Source organism: Sturnira hondurensis, unplaced genomic scaffold (assembly GCF_014824575.4).
Source record: "Sturnira hondurensis isolate 20B ecotype Veracruz unplaced genomic scaffold, ASM1482457v3 Scaffold0010448, whole genome shotgun sequence".
NCBI classification, from domain to species: domain Eukaryota; kingdom Metazoa; phylum Chordata; class Mammalia; order Chiroptera; family Phyllostomidae; genus Sturnira; species Sturnira hondurensis.
In genome coordinates this window covers 92,313-111,739 of record NW_028083079.1, presented here as the reverse complement: position 1 = coordinate 111,739, position 19,427 = coordinate 92,313, and the positions used below count along the sequence as shown (strand labels likewise).

Sequence of the window (19,427 nt, the reverse complement as noted above, 5' to 3'; positions counted from 1 at the left end):
CACAGGGCTGGTTTGGCAAAAGGAGGCAGGATTATGTATTTTTTGAGTGTTTAAAGGGAATGGGACATAATGGCAGAAACCTGCCATTATTCTAAGTCTGTATAACCTTTAAATAAACAAGCCCTTTCCTTTTTCACCAAACCCTTGTACTGGGAGTCACTCTCCTTGGTGGGGTTCTGTAACACCACCACAGACACCCTCCACAAGTATTCTCCTTCGTCCCCACCGTCAACTTCTGTCTTTTTCTCTTTTCTATACAAAGCACAAAGACCAGAACTTAATTCAGAAAAGGGTCTATTTTGAAAGAAAAGAGGAGTACAGAAGAAAGGAACCTGGAAATATTGTTTCTGCCTTGGCTCTGTAATTAACCTGAGCCACATGATCTTGGGCCAATCACTTATCTGGGTCTACCTTAGTTTTTCCTAGTAGGTAAATCGACCTTTAAATAACAACTTTCTAGTCCTGAAATTCAATTACTTCTATTGCCCAAGTGTGTGAGAGAGAGTCTGGGGCCCTCTCCCATGGCACTCACCATCTTCATCATGTGGTTGTCACCCCCTCCGTGGGAGTGGGAGGGTGAAGTGACCTGGTGATGGTGGCCAGCACTGCTGTTGTCCACAGGGCTCATCCCTGTATGGTGGGAATGGTCCATTTTCCCAGTCGAAGTTGAGAGTCAGCAGAAGAGTCTAAGGAAAAGGGCTATATATAATAACTCAAAGGTATTAAAATCTTGGTTATTGATAAATACTCAGGTCTACGTGGGACGTCACCCAGTGAACAAATGTTCTCTTCGCGTCTTTACTCAGAATTATTTTTTAGACTCTAGCGATGGAGAGAGAAGTTACTGAGCTCACAGGGGTCATGTCTGGAGACTGGCAGAAAGGATCTGCACTCTGAGTTTCAGAAATCTAACCCTTATTTTGCAGAATCATTCCTTAATAGATGTGTCCAATGTGTGTTCAAATTTAAATACAAGATGAGGAAAATAAAAGTAGTTTCTTTGGGTTGCAGGAAGCAGACAATTTTTGTAATAATGGACAAATCGATACCATTAATGAAATTTAACTGCTCTTGGGCTTTCTAATAAATGTCAGTAGATAAAAAGCAAGCACTTCAGATAATTCACCTAATTGGATGGCCTGTGTTCACTCAGGGTATTAAGAACACATTTTCACATACAGGACAACCAGGCTTCAGCTAATTTAAATTTGAAGAAAAGGTCTACTGCTGCCTTAGGCGATCAGTGTGCTCAGAATTTAGATACAATTTCAATCCTAGCCAGGCATTAGAGTTAAAAACACTGAAAACAAATTATAAATAAATTGGCCATTCTACATTAAATTAAGTCTAGACAATGGCACATACAACCTTGTTACCTTTATTACCACGTCACTGCGTTATTGCAAAAGTCCATCTGGGATCATAAACCAAGGAGCAAAGCCTCCTGCAGCTGGGGAGGGGGCAGGGACTGGGAAGTTGGAAGCTGAGGAGGGCAGAGAAGGGAGGTGGTTGATGGGTCCTCTTTTCAGTGCTCCTCAATTCCAGTTGGTAAACGAAAGAGTGCATTAGCAATTCCAAGGAGGCAGTCCTCTTCATGAGCCTGAATGTGCCACTCATTATCATTCAATCAATCAATATTTACAAAGCTCCTACTATGTGCCAAACTCTAAGCTAAGTGCTAATATTTCAAGCCAATGACACACAAGGTATCTGATAGAGAAACAATTAAGTAAACAAAACAATTTCATGGTGTGATTAGTGCTGTGAAGGAAATAAACAGGGTAACATAACATTGCATTATCAAGAGGTACAGAGAAAGCATACTTTTTAAAAAATTAATTTATTTTCAGGGGGGGAGGGAGAAAGAGAAGGAGAGAAACATGATGTGTGAGAGAAATATTGATTGGTTGCCTCTTATATGACCCTTACCAGGGACCTGGCCCAAACCCAGGCATGTGCCCTAACTGGTAATGGAAGCAGTGACCTTTTGGTTTGCAGGCTGGTACTCAACCCTCTGAGCCACACCAACCAGGGCTACCTGCAATAGTTTATTTATCAAGTTTTTATAACTAGGTGGAAAGATTAGGAATACTGTATTTCCATTTCCATTTTTGCCCATTCAGTTAAACTAGTTTTCTCTAACAGAACCCACGGAGGACATTTATCTTGTCTGAAGTTGGCCACATGCCAGCTTGCTTCTATTGCCCTAACACTATGACATATGGGAAAGGAAAAGGCACATGTGACACTGAATGTCATTCGGCTTTGCAGTTCATTTTTTTTTTTAAACTTTATTTCTTTAAAAAGATTTTGGAGAGAGGGGAAAGAGAGGGAGAAAGAGAAAGAGAGGGAGAGAAACATCGGTTGCCACTTGCACACTCCCAACTGGGGACCTGGCCCACAATCCAGGCATGTACCCTGACCCAGAGTCGAACCTGCAACCTTTAAGTCCACAGGCTGGCACTCAACCCACTGAGACACATCAGCCAGGGCTAAACTTTATTTTTATTGTTAACACTATTACGGATATCCTCATTTCCCCCCCTCCCCACCTTTGTCTGCCTCCACCTCACCCCAGCCTTCCTTTTCCTCTGGCTACCACCACACTGTTGTCTGCATCTATGTGTTATGCATAAGTTTTTGGCTAATTCCTTCACCTACTTTTACTCAGTCCCCACCCACCCACCTCCCCTGGTCTGTTCCATGTATCCATGCCTCCGCATTTCTTTGTGCTTTCTCCTCTCCCCGCTTTGTAGGTATGGTGCAGTGTTTATACAAACAGTTTTCAAAACTTCCTTGTATTCAAGGGTCTACTTCTGAGGATCAACAAAAAAGTTTCCTTTGTTACTGCCAACCCCTCCCCATCACAACCCAGACACCTCGTACATCTTAACTAAAAGGGCCAGATTCTTTATAAAATCTAGCACCTCTAGCAAAATAAACGTAAATTTATAGGCAGAAGTTAGGAAATGAGGAAACAGGCTAAATTCTGATGCCTTTTCTGAGTCTTAGCACTGACCTTACTTTTATTTTCCTGGTATTACACAATGATGGCTAAGAGACGATAATCCACAGGGGCGACGGAGGTTAGACCGCACAGAAAGATCACACAGACACGGCCATACACCTGCCATGTGGTCCCTCTTCTCTGGCTCAGACGGTTGTAATCTGGAGCTTCGGACAACTCCTTTAAAGACTGCTTACAGTCCTTCCTGACTTCCATCATAAGGAGGATAAAGAAGAAAGTTTTTATCTTAAAACGATTAGGGTCATGTTCCTTTTTAGATCTGTAAAAACATTAGACAAAGGGAAATCTATCTAGTTGGACTTCTGCTTTCTGCAGTCATTATTTATGAGTGGTGACATAGCTTTTGGCAAGCAGATAAGGGAAATTCAAGGTCAAAGATAGTAAACTACCATAAACAGGGATTCATGCTTATGGACTATGCTCACAGACTAGCCTCACATGATCGAGCAACCAGTTTAAAAGGACTAATCCTGTCTTTTGATGACCTGTATGGAGAGGGTAGCTATTCTGAGAAATAGCTCTGGCTTTGTCTCAAGTGCTTCTATGGATGCACTTTACAACTCTCTTGATAGCTTTATGAATCCCAACTTACATTGTCCTTTTGGGGAGAGAGGAGGTAAAGGAGATGTGGGAATAAAGGGGAGACCTTAAAATAATAAATGCAACAATAAATGGGGCTTAGGTATCTCTCCATAACTTGGCATTCTAGGCTAATATACTGGAGTTGTTTAGAAAAAATGTAGTGGCTCCCAGTAAACAGGAGCAAGAAATATAACTTGATGAGTAAATAGGGGGAACGCTGTGGTGTTGTTCCATTCATCCCATAGGCCCTGGCCTCCTATTTCAAATTGACTAGTAGAAATGTGACTGGTAGAAACTGTGTGATTATAACCATGTAACCCTTTGGATATTGTAGCTTCCTTTCCTTGACTTGTGTCCTTCTTGAGGTGCGGTTATGAGGATACTTAATTTTCCAATTTCATTCACAAAGGATGTTAATAATGAAGGCTCACAGAGGCTCCCAGCCAGAACTAGCAAAAATTTAGAATTCCAAAAGTTCTGCCATGTCAAAAACAGTAAGTAAAAAGATGTAGCAGAAGTAGGGACTTCCAGCCAAGATGGAGGCATAGGTAGATACTTTGCCTCCTTGCGCAAACAAAAGGACAAATGTAAAACAAAAAATAACCAGAACTGCCAGAAAATTGAACTGCATGGAAATCCAGCAACCAAGGAGTTAAAGAAGAAACATTCATTCAGACTGTGTCAAAACACAGAGATGTTCATTGCCTTGCTCTGGCAAATACCTAAGGCTGTGCCTCTCACAATGTACCAGTTGTGCAGAGACAAAGAAATATGGCCCAACTAAAAGAACAGATGAAAGCTCCAAAAATAGAACTAAGCGATGCAGATATAGATGGCCAACCTATCAGATGCAGAGTTCAAAATGCTGGTAATCAAGTTGCTCACAGATATGGCTGAGTATGGTTACAAAATGGAGGAAGAAGTGAAGGCTATGAAAAATGAAATAAAGGAAAATGTACAGGGAACCAACAGTAAGGGGAGGGAAACTGGGACTCAAATCACCAGTTTGGACCAGAAGGAAGAAATAAACATTCAATCAGAACAGAATGAAGAAATAAGAATTCAAAAATATGAGGAGAGGCTTAGGAATCTCCAGGACAACTTTAAATGTTCCAACATCTGAATCATAGGGGTGCCAGCAGGAGAAGAGGAAGAGCAAGAAACTGAAAACTTACTTGAAAAAATAATGAAGGAGAACTTCCCAATTCTGGCAAAGGAAATAGACTTCCAAGAAGCTCAAAGAGTTCCAAAGATGTTGGACCCAAGGAAGCACACACCAAGGCACATCACAATTAAAATTACCTACGATTAAAGAGAAGAAGAGAATCTTAAACACAGCAAGAGGAAAGGAGACAATTACCTACAAAGGAGTTCCCATAAGACTACCAGGTGATTTCTCAAAAGAAACCTTGTGGGCAAGAAGGGGCTGGGAAGAAGTATTTGAAGTCATGAAAGGCAAGGACCTACATCCAAGATTAGTCTATCTAGCAAAGCTATCATTTAGAATGGAACGGCAGATAAAGTGCTTCCAAGATAAGGTCAAGTTAAAGGAGTTTATCATCGCCAAGCCCTTGTTATATGAAATGTTCAAGAGACTTATCTAAGAAAAAGAAGATCAAAAGTATAAACATTGAAATGACAACAAACTCACAACTAACAACAACTGGAAGTAAAACCAAAACCAAAACAAACTAAGCAAACAACTAGAACAGGAACAGAATCACAGAAATGGAGATCACATGGAGGGTTATCAGCAGGGCTGGAGGGAGAGAATGGGGGAAAAGGTACAGGGAATAAGAAGCATAAATGGTAGGTACAAAATAGACAGGGGGTAGTTAAGAACAGTATAGGAAATGAAGAAGCTAAAGAACTTTTAAGAACTTATATGTACAATCCAGGGACATGAACTAAGGGTGGGGGTAGGGAGGGATGCTGGTGGAGAGGGGTACAGGGTGGGGGGAATAAAGAGGAGAAAAATGGGACAATTGTAATAGCATAATCAATAAAATATACTTTAAAAATGAAATAAAAGAAGTAGATAGAAAGTAGTTCAGGTCAAAAGAAAAAATATAAAAGACCTTAAAATTACACACACACACACACACACACACACACACACACACTCCTCCCCCAGATTAAACATGCCAGGTAATGAGAGTGGTTAGGACACTGCTACAATTGTAGGGTTAAAATGACAGAACTCAAGAGAATGATTGCCAAAAAAAAGCTTAGATTTTATCCTTTAAAATATTCTTTACTAAACAAAGGCTACCATTTTCCCTTCTAACTTGTTGCCTTTGTCGATAATAAAAGTAATTCCAAGGGGTCATCTACAACAAATTCTTAACTGCTTTTCTTCATGGCTGTAGTTGGGCTAAGATAAGAAAGCTATTGAGAGAACTGGCAAGAAATTGATTTAGTGATCATCTGCATATTTCAATATTATTTGCTCTTTCTTCACCATATACTGAAATGAGCTCTACTACTTTCGGTAATATGCACAGGATTCCCTGAAAGTAGTTTTCATGGAAGACACCAAACTGTGCACAGTCTGCATACTCAGCAGAGACTATATGGTTGAATTACTCATTCATCAAACTAATGGGCTGCATCCAAAGTAACCAACTTCCAGAGACGTAGAGGGTAACTACTTCAAACAGTTGCACTTAAAACTTAAGAGAACCTTCATTTATGAGTGGACAGTGACCTAGGCAAACAAGAAATGCTGCATGGACTGACAAGTTTTTAGAACAATAAAAGAGCAGCTATGAATTAGTGGGAGTAACTCTTTCACTCAGAAATTCTTGGCTAAGAATATCTATTTTAGTAAAAAGGATGGTAACTCAGGAGCTGCCCAGAGAATATTATTCTAACTATCTATGGAAGACAGAAAGTAAGCCTGTGATTTAATTCTGATCAATACTGTGTTTCCAGATACCAGCTCAAGGTCACCCCCTTCTAGCATAAATTTCACCTTTCCACATGTCTACTCCACCTTAGTAAGCTAAGCTGCAGAGGCTGAGCAGAGAAGATGAGAAACCTGTTGGGGCAAGACAGGTCCTGGAGGAACTGACCACAAGGAGAATTATACAGCCATGGAGGGCTGTCATGTTCAAGAGAAAGCATGGAAGAGACAAACTGAATTTTTAAATGTGCATTGTCCAATTTCTAGATCACTGATGCCTTGTGGGCCAACATGAATGGACCATACTATTATCATTCAAGCAACAAAACATAAAGGACAGACAAGTAGTTTAAACGTGACAGATGCATGTAATAAACACTACAATGGGTGAGCCATTTTATATGTTAGAGCATAACTTTCCTTACCTGTATAAAATGACTAATAAAGTTCCACCCAGAGCTAAAACTTAATTCTACATTTTTCTTTTCAGTAGCTTCCAGAACAGAATGCTTCTTTGTTCCTACCCTTACAATTAGATTATAAATTCTATAAGGACCATCTTATTTATGAATGAATCTCTCCTGCATTTTCTAATACCCTGCACATAGTAATAGATTACAGTAATTATTTTCTGAAATAAATTTCTTTTCTTTGCATTTCTCCTTTGACAACTTAGACATAAAAACAGAAACTATTCCTTAATCTGACAATGACATACTGGGCAATCTTCAGTTGAGTCTGAAATGTTGTATCATAGTATTTGACAGCTATGCTTAGAAATTATTCAGTAGCTCTGTATCTGAGAAGGGGCAAAGTGTAGTTGATATAGAAGTAACATAGGCAAACTGAACTTTTTAAAATAAAAGTTCAGAGTATTATGACAAATTCATCTAGTTCTACCTGTTCACTTCACAGAAGCCTAGAGCGTGAAACCACAAAGTTCTTGGGGGAAGCTAAGATTTACATGTTTTGGTCTAATTTGCCTTTAAAATACTTTTGTCAAATATTTGTATTGTGACAAGTGTGAGGAAACTAAAACAAAAAACTCATACATGTTTCTAAAAGTGGAAGAAAGAAAGAGAATACACTGCCTGTTACTGGCCTTTCAGTGATCTGAAATGCCAAATCCAGATCCTTCATGTAAATTACGTCTCCAGGGCACTAAACCTTGCACAGATTGTAAGATAAAATTAACTTAAAATGTTTTTATTCTGTACACCTACCAAATGAGTAATTGCATGGAACCTCAACAAATGGCATGGTATGAAACAATGGCATTTGCTTCCTGTAAGTCCCACTCTATTATCTTATTTTTTCCTCAGCATCTCAAGGAACCAAGGCACAGAGGGCTTAAGCACCCTGTTCAGTGTTATACTAGAAGGCTGGGGAGGTACCCTGCCTAGAACCTAGGCATCCTGATTTCAGGCCCCGAACTTATTCTTTATTAAACCTGCCTTACTACTAACCCAATGCCACAACTTTGTATCTGTAAATGTCACAAATTTAGTCACTTTTCCTGATCCCAAGTAAATTACAAGATGCATCCAGCCTGCCTCTGGTTTTCACCATCAGCAGCTCCATTACAAACACAGGTTTCCCTAATAGTACCCCTGCCTTCTGTTCATCCTGTGATTCATCAGTAACAAATTAAGAGAATTCTTACCCAAGGCATGGCTCTACTTATCTGCTCAAAAAACTCCACTGCCTACTAACTTCCCAATGTCTACTAACATCCTTGTTCTGAGAGCTCAAATCTCTAAAACAAAGGTCCCAACCTCCCTTTCTGCCTACATGTACTTTGTGTTCCAGCCAACTCAGTCCAATTGCCAAAGTTTCTGCTGTTCCTAGACATAGCTCCACGTCTCTGTCTGGTATCTGCTCACATTGTTTCTTCATTCTGGAATACCCATCCTCACGATCTCTGATGCAGCAAATCCTCCTCCTCTTCCAAGGTCTAGTCCTAAGACCTCTGAACAGTCATATCTCATTTTGCCTTTCCTAATAACTCCAACTGAATCAGTCTCACAAAATACCCTGAAATGTTTCTGCGACCTTTTCAATCTGTGCCTATTTCTGTCATCACACTGCCAGAACAGTATTGAAGAAAGGTTGGAGAAACAGTTGAATGGAGGTATTTCTCCAAAATTCCTTCTCATTGTCATCAACTGCAGACAACTGCAAAAGTACCCTCTTGGGTATCTATCTTTTCAGCCAAGCCACATACAGGAATCTGAACCATTTGATGGTGCTGATGTTACCAGTAGAACCAGCACTCCAAGCTAAACTAGTATTTGTACTCCAGGTACCATTTGCATGTATTTCTTAAGTTGTAATTTGCATTTCAGGCTGCCTCCCAGAAACTAATTTCTGTCTGCAGTGAGTAACCTAACCATCTCACATCCAACTTCTCATATTGATATACTCATTTTATGCTATCTGGCATTTATGTCTGTAAATCTATTACAGATTCACTTTTCCAACCATATTCTAATCTAATCCTCTTCATTCAAATATTCCACTGGAAAAAAAAATATTACACTGAAGCAGACTTACTTGCTTCTCCTGAATAAATGTAGCACTTTGACACTTGTATGCCTCTTTGGCTTGTGTTAACTCCCTGTAATTTGTAATTCCTTCCCCTCTCCCTCACCACTTTCTATCTAGTCCCACCATTACTTATTCAACACTGACCGTGCACTTTAAATGACCGTGTGTGAGTGAGAATAAAGTTAAAAGATGGCCCTTGCTCTTCTGAGTTTACAGTCTAGCTCATTCTTTAAGGCTTGGTTAAAAATGCTACCTTTTTTTCATGAGTTTACCTTGAATTCTTGACAGAAGAAATCTCTCTTTTCTGAATTTCCCTAGCAGTCTTCTCTCATGGAAATTATGACTCCTTAAACTATGAGACATAAAGTGCCGTACATATATAGCAGGTTCCTCGAAGGCAAGTAACTAATTTCTCCCTCCTTACTACATCTAGAAGAACACTCAACAAACACTCATTCAAAAAGTACTTAATTCTGCCCTGGCTGGTGTGGCTCAGTGGGCTGAGCACTGGCCTATGAACTGAAAGGCCCTTGGGGTCCCAGTCAGGGCACAGGCCTGGGTTGAGGGCCGGGTCCCTGGTGAGGAGCATGCGAGAGGCAGCTGACAGATGTTTCTCCTCCTCCCCTTCTCCCTCCCTCCCCCTCTCTAAGAAAATAAATACATTCTTTTTTATAAAGTATTTAATTCTTATAAAATCCACCAAGGTTTCAATATTTACTTAAAAGGAGCCAGGTGCAAAAAGACTGGATTCTTGCCTTTGTGGAGCTTAATCTAGGGGAGGAAACTCATTAAATATGTAAAAAAGTAAATATGTGTAGGTATATGTAATTACAAATTGTGGTAGGTGGTATGAAGGGTACACCCAGTACTGTGGCAGAGAATGAGGGTAAAAGGGCTGATCTGTATGGAGGGGGTGGGGAAGAGAGAACGAGAGAAGCCCTTGGAGGTAACACCCGAAAAGGCAGATGAACATTGGAGTCGGGTGGAAGGGCAGGGAGCAGCAACCCTGAGGCAAGAAAAGAATCCAGGGCATTTAAGGTGAGTATGAATAAAACACACTTAGAGGACGAGAGGCCAATGAGGAAGAAGAGGGAGCAGAACAGGTAACAATTAAGAAGGGTTTAAAGATCATCTTCAGGAGACTAAATTTTATTCCAAGGGCAATTGGAAGCGAATTACGGGCAATAAGCAGGGAAGTGATGTGATTAGCTTGTATCTCAGTAGAGTACTTTGGCTGCTGCACAGCATAACTGGCCTTTATCTCTTCTTCCCTAATATTTCCTATTCAAGCTCTTCTGTGAGGTATTCACAGAAGGGAAAAAACAAAACTTACAGAGCCGGAGGCTATAATCCTTTGATTTCCAGAATCCAAAAAGACTTCTGTTAAAGCTTTAGGAGGATTGGGAGAACCTTCTAACTTCTGAGTTACAAAACAGTTGGAAGGCAAAACTGAGGACTATTCCACAAGAACTATCCTGGATGGTAAGAGCTTCTAAAGTCACATGCAACCCTTGACAGGTTAGAGTTCAGCTTACAGAACATTGTTAAGAGCACGAGTATGGCCGTCAGATGGTGTTAACTCCTGGCTCTGCTGAGTGTCCTGAATGTCTCTGCTGAGTGTCTCTAGCTAAGTGTCCTGGTGACATTTCCTATAAAAGTTCTGTGGGTCTTTTAGAGTTTATAGAGGCTGCTAAAGGAAGGGGCTGTACCCAGATTTCAACAGCACTTGGGTAAATGACTCAAATTTGGTAAGTTAGTTGTTCAATAAATAGAATATGATGAAAGCAGACTGAGCTCCCTGTGGAACATGGACAGCAAACTATAAGACACACAGCAAATGCTCAATAGATTTTTATTAGATTATACAACTTGTACTGCACATGGAAACCTTCAACAGTAGTTTTGACAAACCTCAATTTTCATTCACACCTCCCCAATTATTAGCAATGAATCCAGAATTTATGTGACTCTATTTTTTAATGCCCCATTTTAGGTTCAGTGGAGAAGACTAGACTGACTCCAAGATCTGGGTTCTAGTCCATTCAACTCTATAACTCTGTATTCTTTTCAGTAAAACACATCAGTTTCTGGATTCTGGCATTGACATCTGGGGCTAGTTAGACATTGCCAAAATTCCCCTGGGGGCACAATCATCCCACCTCATAGAAAAACACGTTTGATCTCTGAGTCTCATCCAAAACTCAGGGAAACATGGAGATGGTACCTATCTTGTTTTCCTTCAGGGTTGTTATATGTCATTCAAGTAATAAAAGGAATGGGAAGAAATACTAAGAAAAAAAACACACGACATATATAAAAACGTTATTATTACTATTCTCTGTCAGCACTCAATAATGAGGCTGAAGACAAACACAACTTGTTTATAGAATTCATTGCAAGGCTCGGGTTAAGGCTATGTGCACTCCAACAGGTCTTTTATGGGGGTAGTCAACAAGTTATTTGTTGATTGATTCTAAGTCTGGGTCCAATAGTAACTTCATTTACTTTTGTGGCATATTCTCAGGTTTTTCTGCTGGGATACAACAATGAATGTAGTATGCTTCCAAACCTAACTGTACTTGAAGGACAGGCCTGGATTAAACAAGAATGACTATTCATTTCACAGATGGAAAGCTGAGGTACAGAAGGTTAACTGACTAGCTGAAGTCACGTGGCAGTCAGTCTAGCCACACTGTGCAATTAGAGTCCAGATTCTGACCTCAAGTGCATTGCTCTATTACTTGTATCCTGGTACTTACACCTGACCATTCTGTGCCCGTCTCTTAACACAAAGTTAGCTATTTTGCTTTTTGGGTACAACCAAACAAAAAAAAACTGAGATAAGGAAACAGTTATAGTTTTGAGAGAAGCTTAGGAAGAAATGAAGACCTGTTTCTACCGGGAGGCACACATGGACAGTCCCTACATGTTAGGTAAGTCAATGTCCAGTTATCCAAGCATGCCCTGTGAAGTCTACGAAGTCCTTGCCCATTCAGTTGTCTGGGAGGAGCTAAATCTACTTGTCACCTACCTCCAAAGTAGTTGCATCCTGCAGTGCTTTACGCCATGTTAAAGGCACACAGTTTGCGCTAACACTGTTACCTGCAGTGCTCTTGGCTGCTCCACCTCAATGTGGCTCTAGGTGAGAATGGACTTCCATACAGCCCAAGTGCCAGGCCACATTTCAGCATTTTGTTAATGTTCACAAAAAACCCCAAATGCCATTCTGCTATATATTTTCAGTGTCAGAAACACTGAAACTCATAGTGTCAGAAACTCATAAAAAGGTAACCATTTATTTTACTCCTTTAAGATACCGGGTCATTTCTGATTATTATGTCTCTGTATGAACTTCAAATGCTGAAGGCTGTCATAAAGAATCATCACTTCCAACCATTGATTCAACAGTCTTCTGGATCATTCTCAGGCAACATATGAGTTGAAGCCCACCTTAACCTTTATCATTACTACAGTTTGAAAGGACATAAGACTAGAAGTCAGAGAATTTTGGTTCTAGCCCGAGTTTTCCAAAACATGTAGGTAATTTCATTTTTATGGTCACAGTTTCCTTAGTGAAGAGACTGAATAATTCATCTTTGGGACCTGTTTCAACAAGAGAAGTTTAGGTGTGTATAATATTGTTTCAATGAGAAACAAATGCACACTTATCTTTTTTAAGCACATCCCAAATATTAGTATCCCCGGCCTCTACTCACTAAATGCCAGTAGCACCATCCCAGTTGTGACCACCTAAATAAGCTTTAGACATTCTAACACTTCAGTGGCTTAACACTTATTTACCAAACACATTTCAGAGCACACTGTTCACATCACTTTCTAAAAAATTCCCAATGACCAAACTTAAATAATTGCTTCAACTGACAGATACCTTGCCGAAGCAGAAACAGCAGGAGCCTTCCTGGTTTCTGGAGTCAGACTGCTGACAGTCAACAGGCTGTGCCATCTTTGGGACCCAGAATGTGTCGCTAAGACTTTGTGGGGATAATACATAAACATAAAACTAGGGTAGTAACATTTCACAATATTTTGAACACAAAATATAAAAAAATACATATCAAAGTGACTGGCACATTAATAACATATATTGTAGTAATAAATACTAATGACTTTCCTCCCAATTCAAGGGGTTCTCAAAGTGTGGCCCAAGGATGGCCTGAAATCAGAATCATCTGAGATATCTGGCTGACAGTGGAAGCTGTGGACCCCACTCCAGACTGCTGCATCTCCTCTCGGGAGTGGGGCCTGAGGATTTAGACACTTACCAAGCTGTATAGGCAGTTCTTATGCACTCAAATTTGAGAACCCCAGTTCTGAATTAAAAATATGTACAACACAGATATATAGTACAAAGAATCTAAGAGTCAGATGTTTAACAAGAGCTTAAAAAAATAAGGAAGAAAAAAGTCAAGATTTAACTAGAATCTAAAGTAGAACGCTTTGGTATTCCAACGGGGTGCAGAGCCAGCAGAGTCTCTATAACAGCTCACACATACCACGGCCTAACAATCAAACAACCGCCTGGACTAACACTGAATCGCCAATGGTTCGTCTTTGGGATCTGGGAGAGGTTATTTCACCCACTGTGTGAATAAAATCTCTTGAGTTCCAGATGAAGGGGAAATTATTTATTTTCTGCAGTTTTATTTTTTTAGATTAGTTGTAAAATATAGGAGTTGAACTACTTACCAGAAAGACAAACCTTAAATAGGAAATGTGCTAATTTATATAAATAAACTGTTGGATGTTAGTTTCTAACATGATTAATAAAATTAAGATTTGTTTCCCTGACCTAGTGGCTCAGTTGGTTGGAGCGTCATCCCATACACTGCAAAGGTTGTGGGTTCCATCCCCGGTCCAGTCTGGGCCTTACGGGAGGCAACCAATTGATGTTTTCTTTTTCCCTCTCTCGCTCTCTTCCTCTCTCTCTCAAATCGATAAAAATATATCCTCAGATGAGGATTCCCAGTTAAGCATTCAAGGGTCTGTCCCTAACCATCAACTCCTGCCTCTCTGAGATCCTGACTTCATTTTGAGATCCTGACTAGGATACCAAAGACAAACAAACAAACAAACAAAAACATGAGGAGGAAGTTGTGGGCAGAAAAGGCATTTCCCATTTCCTTTTTGTGGCCACTTGCCCAGTACACATTGGAGCTGTATTCATTCTCTAACTGGTAAAACTGTACCTACTGGTTGTGGGCCCTTAGGCAAATTGTTTAATATCTCTGTCTCAGCTCTAAAATCAGGATAATAAATGGAGCCTACTCATAGGATTGTTTAAGGATTGTTATGAGGAGCTCGCTTAGGTGACAGCACAGTGGTTAAGAGGACAAAGGTAGTTTCCTCTAAAATAGGGATGACAATAGCAACTACTTCATGACAGTGTGTATCTAAACAGCACTGGGCCTAAGCACAGTAAGCCCTCAATAAATATTCATTACTGTTACTTTTAATCTGCTGTTCTTTCTAAACGTGGCACAGGTACACTTTGACTTGTCCTTCAGCCATTACTTCATAGCTAGCTAACCTTTCTAACCCCTGCGGTTCTCAGTTGGGGAGTTTTGAGGGTGTGCCAGTGCATCCCATGCAAGTAACTCCACAGGCAGGGGCGTCCTTTACCTATGTTCCATCAGGTGGTTAGCTATTTGCTTCCAATCTGAATCTATTTTCTTTGCACTGTCTCAAAGTTTCAGGCTTCTCTCTCCCTCTTTTCTGATTATCACAGATGCTTTTTTGTGGGGGTAGGTTCTTTTTCCACCATGAAACAATTCTCCAAACCAGCTAGGTGCCTACAGTTCAATGCAATTCTGACACTGTCTATCCAGAGATAACGTCAGATTCCAGAGGCTGTGGGCTCAGACCCACAAGACGGCCCTTCACTTCAGATGCCAATTATAATAACCCCAGATGTAACCCTTGCTTCTGACCTACTGGTTACAAATCATAGGTTCCCATGACTCCTCTCTCCTTGGGTTCTATTAATTTGCTAGAGGGGCTCGCAGAACTCAGGAACCCCACTTACTCACTAGATTCCCAATGTATTATAAAGGACATTAAAGTATACAAATCAATAGCCAGATGAAGGACGAGATATATAGGGCGAGGTCCTCAACAGAAGATGCAATAAAAAAAGACAGCTTTGTTCTCTTTACTTAGGAAATTCCAAGAGTTTTAGGAGCTCTGTGCCAGAAATGGGATGAAGACCAAATACATATATTTTATTATAAATAAAAATATACTTTTCCTTATTTTTATATTTCTATAGTCATTTCATTGGGATTTGGGGCAGAAAAAGAGATGTGCTCAAAATGCCATCTTGAAACAGAGATATATTATATTGCTTTTGGCCACCTTATCTTTCCTACATTTTAGTTTCTTAAGAAATGTAAGGGGCACTAATTCTGCCCCTTCATTCTCAGCCATAACATGGCACCTTTATTTAAGACTGGCCAGCATGGTTCAGTTGGTTGGGTGTCATCCTGCAAAGCAAAAGGTCACCGGTTCAATTTCCGGTCAAGGCACGTATCTTGGATGCCGGCCAGTACCCAGATGGAACATGTGTGAGAGGCAACCAACCAATGTTTCTCTCCCTCTTTCTCCCTCCCTTACCTTCTCTCTAAAAATAAATACTAAGTAAATAAATAAAGTATTTTTTTAAAAAGATGTAGTTTCTGAATGTTTTCAAGAAAATGATACCTTCAACTCTTTCCCTCTTCACTTACAATTAAAGTCTCATAAACTATCAGAACTAGCAGAGTCAGTAATTATCAGTCTGATGCACATACCCTTTGAGTCAGCAATTCCACTTCTAAATACCTACTGACATACCTGTGAAATGTTATAAGAACAGAGTTATTTGCTGCAGGACTGTCTGTGAGAGCAAAATATTGAAAATACAACCTAAATGTTCATTAACAGGGCATTGATAAATTATCGTATGTCCATAAAATGGAATACTTTGCTGCCATAAACAAGATGAGGAAGCTCCTTATATACTGACATAGAATGAGCTCCAAGGTATATTATGAGATGAACAAGGCAGGCACACTGTATGCTCATTTGCAAAAAAAATAAAATAAATAATAATAATAATAATAATAATAATGAGGAAAAGTATCTACGTATTGTGTGTAAACACCTATACTACATCTGGGAGGTGGGTGAGCAAGAAAGTGGCAACACTGTGATCCCTAGGAGGAGAGCTGGTCAGACCCATGTGAACCTTTTGAATTTTGAGCCACATGAATATAATTCCTACTTTTAAAAAATATATTTTAAGTGCAACTCCTTTATTTTACAGATAGGGAAACTGAGGCCCATGTTATTGAATGATGATGCTACTGCACTCTAGTCAACTGAACCCCAAGATTTGCTTCTCACAGAAGACTTCTGTAACATTAGGCTAACCACTCTCCCCAACCCTCCCATTTCTCCATAGGGTAGCCAGGAAGCAGCTAAGCAGGAAGGATTTCTGAATTTTACATATCCTGTTTTAGTGGCGAATAACACAGAAGTTCCTGTTTCTCTTGCCCACTCTCACCTTTCCGTGCAAAGAAGATCAAGTATACAAGCACATTTTTTACAAAGGCTTTAGAAAGGCTTTTATTTGCCTTGTCCAAATGGGACAACTCAAATTTGATTATATCAAACAAACAAAGAAACTAAAAAGGCCCTTTAGTTATGCAATGATGGAAGGGCCTAAGTCCAACAGGGTGTGTATCTCCCAGCCAGTAGACTCTATTTTTCTGACACCTTTTGTTGTTGACTAAGCCACATGCTGGAATAAAGCGATCACGAGATGTAGCCTCTTAACACTCCTCTTACTGGATTCTTTTGTAGCCTTGACACATTTCCAGTGTGTTAACCTTGAGTGCTTTAGTATGATTTAGGTAGTTTTCAGAGAACTTTATAGATGGTGTGGTAAGAGTGGAAAAAGCACCAGGTTATTATCAAAGGCTCTGAGCAATAGACCCAAGTTCACCGTTATTAGCCACGTGACATTAAGCCAGTTACCTAAACTCAACAAGTACTAGTCCCTTTATTGCAAAATGGATATGAAAACACCTACCCTGCTACTCTTGCAGGTTTATGAGGATCAAATAAAATGTCAAAATACGTTCTAATCTTAAGGTATATTAAGTATAAGTATGAAATATTATCATATTAAGTATGATATAATACTTTTGTATTATATTTTCATACTTAATATGAAAAGTATGATATACATACTTTTCATATTAAGTATGAAATATTATCAATAATAGCTTACTTACTCATTGGATGACATGATTAATCTCTGAAAGGAGATGTCCAACTCACACAGAGGGATCACTTTCATGTCACTTAAAGTACCTATACAGCCTTTTACAGTCTGATGTAAAGAAGTTTGACTTGCTAGTCCGATACATATACACAGCTAACTCTTGAACGATGCGAGGGTTGAGGGGCACCAACCCCTGAGCAGTCAAAAGCCACAAATAACATCTGACTCCCCCCAAACTTCACCGCTGTCCCTCAGTGTCTGCAGGGGATTGACTCCAGAAACCCCTGCATATACCAAAATTCATGGATGCTCAAGTTCCTTATATACAATGGCATAAAACAATGCATAGAGTCAGCCCTCCTTAATTGGGAAAATACTACTTCTGGTCAGTGGTTGGTTGAAGCCACAGATGCAAAACCTGAGGATACAGAGCTGACTATACATTTATTGAAAAAATCCACGTATAAGTGGGCCCACACAGTTCAAATGCATGTTGTTCAAGGGCCAATCGTATTGGCAAAACTCTGTTTTAACTGCCTTCTTGTTACAACCAAAGTACCCTCTGATTAAACTTTTCTTTAGATGTATAGGGTCTCGATCACCTAGATCACATTGTTGTTGGCTTGCCTATGAATACTGGGAATTAACTTGGTGTGTGTGAGGTGGAAACTGGAAACCACTTTAACTGTTCCTTTTTCACTTCTCCCTTCCTTTAATTAATAAAGGCTGATTTAATGAAAATGCATAGAGAATGTTAAAGAAAATTAGAAAAGTTGTTCAATACCTCAGATGGAATCAGAAGACCTGGATCCTAGACCTGCTTCTTGGAGCTTATTATTTGTGTGACCCCAAGGAACTCAGTCTCTTCATTATTCATTCAAATTTGTTGTGTACTGATTGAGTAAAAGTACTATAATTATCCCCAGGCCTCAAGAAGCTCAGTCTGGTGGAGGAGGGATACATATAAATATAATTAAAATATGCCCTGTGGTGTGGCTCAGTGGATTGAGCACTGGCCTATGAATTGAAAGATCACTGGTTCCCAGTCAGGGCACATGCCTGGGTCCCCAGTTGAAGGTGTGTGAACTGATGGATGTATCTCTCATACATTCCTGTTTCTCCCCTCCTCTTTCTCCATCCCTTCCCCTCTCTCTAAAAGTACATACATAAAATATTTTAAAAAATTAAAATGTAATATAAGATGTACTAAGGTATATACTATGCACAGGGTTACATGGGAGCTGATAACAAGCCAGAAAGAAAGGCAGGAGAAAGGAATGGGGGCCTGAGGGTACACAGCAGCATTCTTCTGCCTTTCATCTGATAAATTGAACAACTGCATTCTAGGTGCTCTAATTTGCTTCAAAATTATATAAACACTCAGTACCATTCTATAATAATTCTATTTATTTAGGAAGGGACTCGACCTGGGTAAAAAAAGGTCCTCTAATATTTCACTGGTTGCTAGAGTTTTGCTCTTTAAGAGTTCCCTCGCAATCATTCCTCGTATTTCTTTTGCAACGCTTTTTTTCCATCTTGTTATGATGTATTACATAATGTCCCCAGCCTACAAAAGCAGGTTGTTTACAAAAGCCTGGGGTCTTTGTGCAAAGGAAAAGAAGTAGGGTGGACCCTCCTCAACCCTTTCCTTCTCTGCAGGGCTTTGCATTCCTAAGAATGGGCCCTCCTCTGCTCGGGGATGTTACCTAAATTATGAAATATAACTCAAAGCAACAGAACTTCCTTCCCAATCCCTTCTATAAGATTTCTTTTGGCATACACTGCTCATTTTAGTGTATTAAGTATCAGACTCTTGATGACTTCTCACATTTAGTCACAAAGTACAGAAAACTTTGGATTTTAAAAAACGGGTTTATTATGCTAACAGCTGCATGTGGGAATGGAGGCCTCAGGAACCCGCCCTCTTTCCTCACTTCCTGTTCCCCAGTCACGCTTGGCTCTAGCAAGCCAGGCATGATTGGCAGAGTTATCTTGATGCTACCTGGTCACTGACTTATCTGGCATCTTCTACTAGTTGAAGCCATCTTGTCACTGTAAACACTTGTTTTTCGAATGATAAT

The 19,427-nt window shown here is 39.9% G+C and overlaps 1 protein-coding gene across 4 annotated transcripts in view; it reads right to left on the bottom strand.

Annotated features, from left to right (window-relative positions):
- The window catches only part of SLC31A1 (solute carrier family 31 member 1), a 41,364-nt gene that overhangs the window by 7,418 nt on the left and 14,519 nt on the right, over positions 1-19,427 (bottom strand). For 3 of the 4 annotated variants that reach the window (XM_037059064.1, XM_037059062.1, XM_037059065.1), the window contains exon 2: positions 533-686. In XM_037059064.1, coding sequence (XP_036914959.1) covers positions 533-652 — 120 coding nt within the window. In that variant the 5' untranslated portion in view covers positions 653-686. Of the gene's footprint in view, positions 1-532; positions 700-19,427 lie in introns of all 4 variants that reach the window. The other variant, XM_037059063.1, reaches the window with a different exon arrangement.